The following is a 973-nucleotide window of genomic DNA, read 5'->3' as shown; positions in this document are numbered from 1 at the left end:
GATGGATGGATGGATGGATGGATGGATAGATCGATAGATACCTGTTTAGTGATTGAGAATGTTTGCAGCTCTATGTCTGCTGAACCAGGGGCTGAAGTGGCCTCTAACTGACTGTGAAGCAGAAACAATGAGTCATATAAAGTTTATAGTCATATTCAGCTATTAATATAGACCCCTGTGACTCACATACCAAATAATGAGGATTTCTGAAATCCCCCCCAAAAAAACACCAACCAAAAACAAACAAACAAAAAACAACAGTTGCCAGGACAACTACAGTATATACAGCAATAAAATCTGAAGTAACGGTCCTCCACACGCACACAAACACACAAACCAACACAGATAACAAGGAGCCTAACCTGCGCTTGTGTTGCAGTATGGCTACAAGAGCGTCACGGTCAGTGGGCCGGATCACTTTTTTGAGCAGTAGCTGTTCCACCATCTTCTGACAAATGCTTGACAAGCTGCTCTCATCAACATCTAGCAGCACCGCACCTGGTTACAGTCACCATAAAAGAACATATAGAACTAATGTGAATGTTGACTGGTCACCACAGAGCAGTGGTTTTCAAAAAAGGTTTCTGGAGCACACTAGGGCTTTTATAATATATATATATTCTCGCTACACTTTATTTTAAGTGTCTAAAGGCCAAAGGAAATGTGTCACTCGGTGTCTCACCTGTGCTCATGACCTTGCGGAGTTGAATGAGGCTTTTGAAGGTGAGATAGGAAATGTGGGACTGACTCCATTGTCCTGTGGCAGGGCTTAAGTTCTCCTCATAACCCAGCCAGCGTCCCATTTCCTGCCACACCTCCCCATGAAGCTCATTTAACTCAACGTATGCCTAGTGTGGATGAGAATTTGTATTAAGATTTTTACAAAGAAGTCAAAGATAAGAGTCAGTGAATTCATGTGTTTGTGTGTTTCACCTCTGCATCTCCTCTCTTGATGGCATTGGTGTTGGTATTT

The 973-nt window shown here is 42.4% G+C and overlaps 1 protein-coding gene across 1 annotated transcript in view; it reads right to left on the bottom strand.

The window, feature by feature from the left end:
* The window catches only part of LOC107576441 (band 3 anion exchange protein-like), a gene marked incomplete at both ends in the record, with an annotated part of 5349 nt that extends 4380 nt beyond the window's left edge, over nt 1-969 (bottom strand). Inside the window, 4 exons of the mRNA XM_016262615.1 lie at nt 42-111; nt 363-498; nt 683-848; nt 934-969. Of these exons, the coding sequence (XP_016118101.1) occupies nt 42-111; nt 363-498; nt 683-848; nt 934-969 (408 nt within the window). The remainder of the gene's footprint in view (nt 1-41; nt 112-362; nt 499-682; nt 849-933) is intronic.
* Between the last annotated feature and the right edge of the window lie 4 nt (nt 970-973).

The sequence above is a fragment of the Sinocyclocheilus grahami genome, unplaced genomic scaffold (genome assembly GCF_001515645.1).
Source record: "Sinocyclocheilus grahami isolate Dianchi unplaced genomic scaffold, SAMN03320097.WGS_v1.1 scaffold3687.1, whole genome shotgun sequence".
NCBI classification, from domain to species: Eukaryota; Metazoa; Chordata; class Actinopteri; order Cypriniformes; family Cyprinidae; genus Sinocyclocheilus; species Sinocyclocheilus grahami.
Note: the sequence above shows the minus strand (reverse complement) of the source record. Positions and strands in the feature narration are given on the sequence as shown.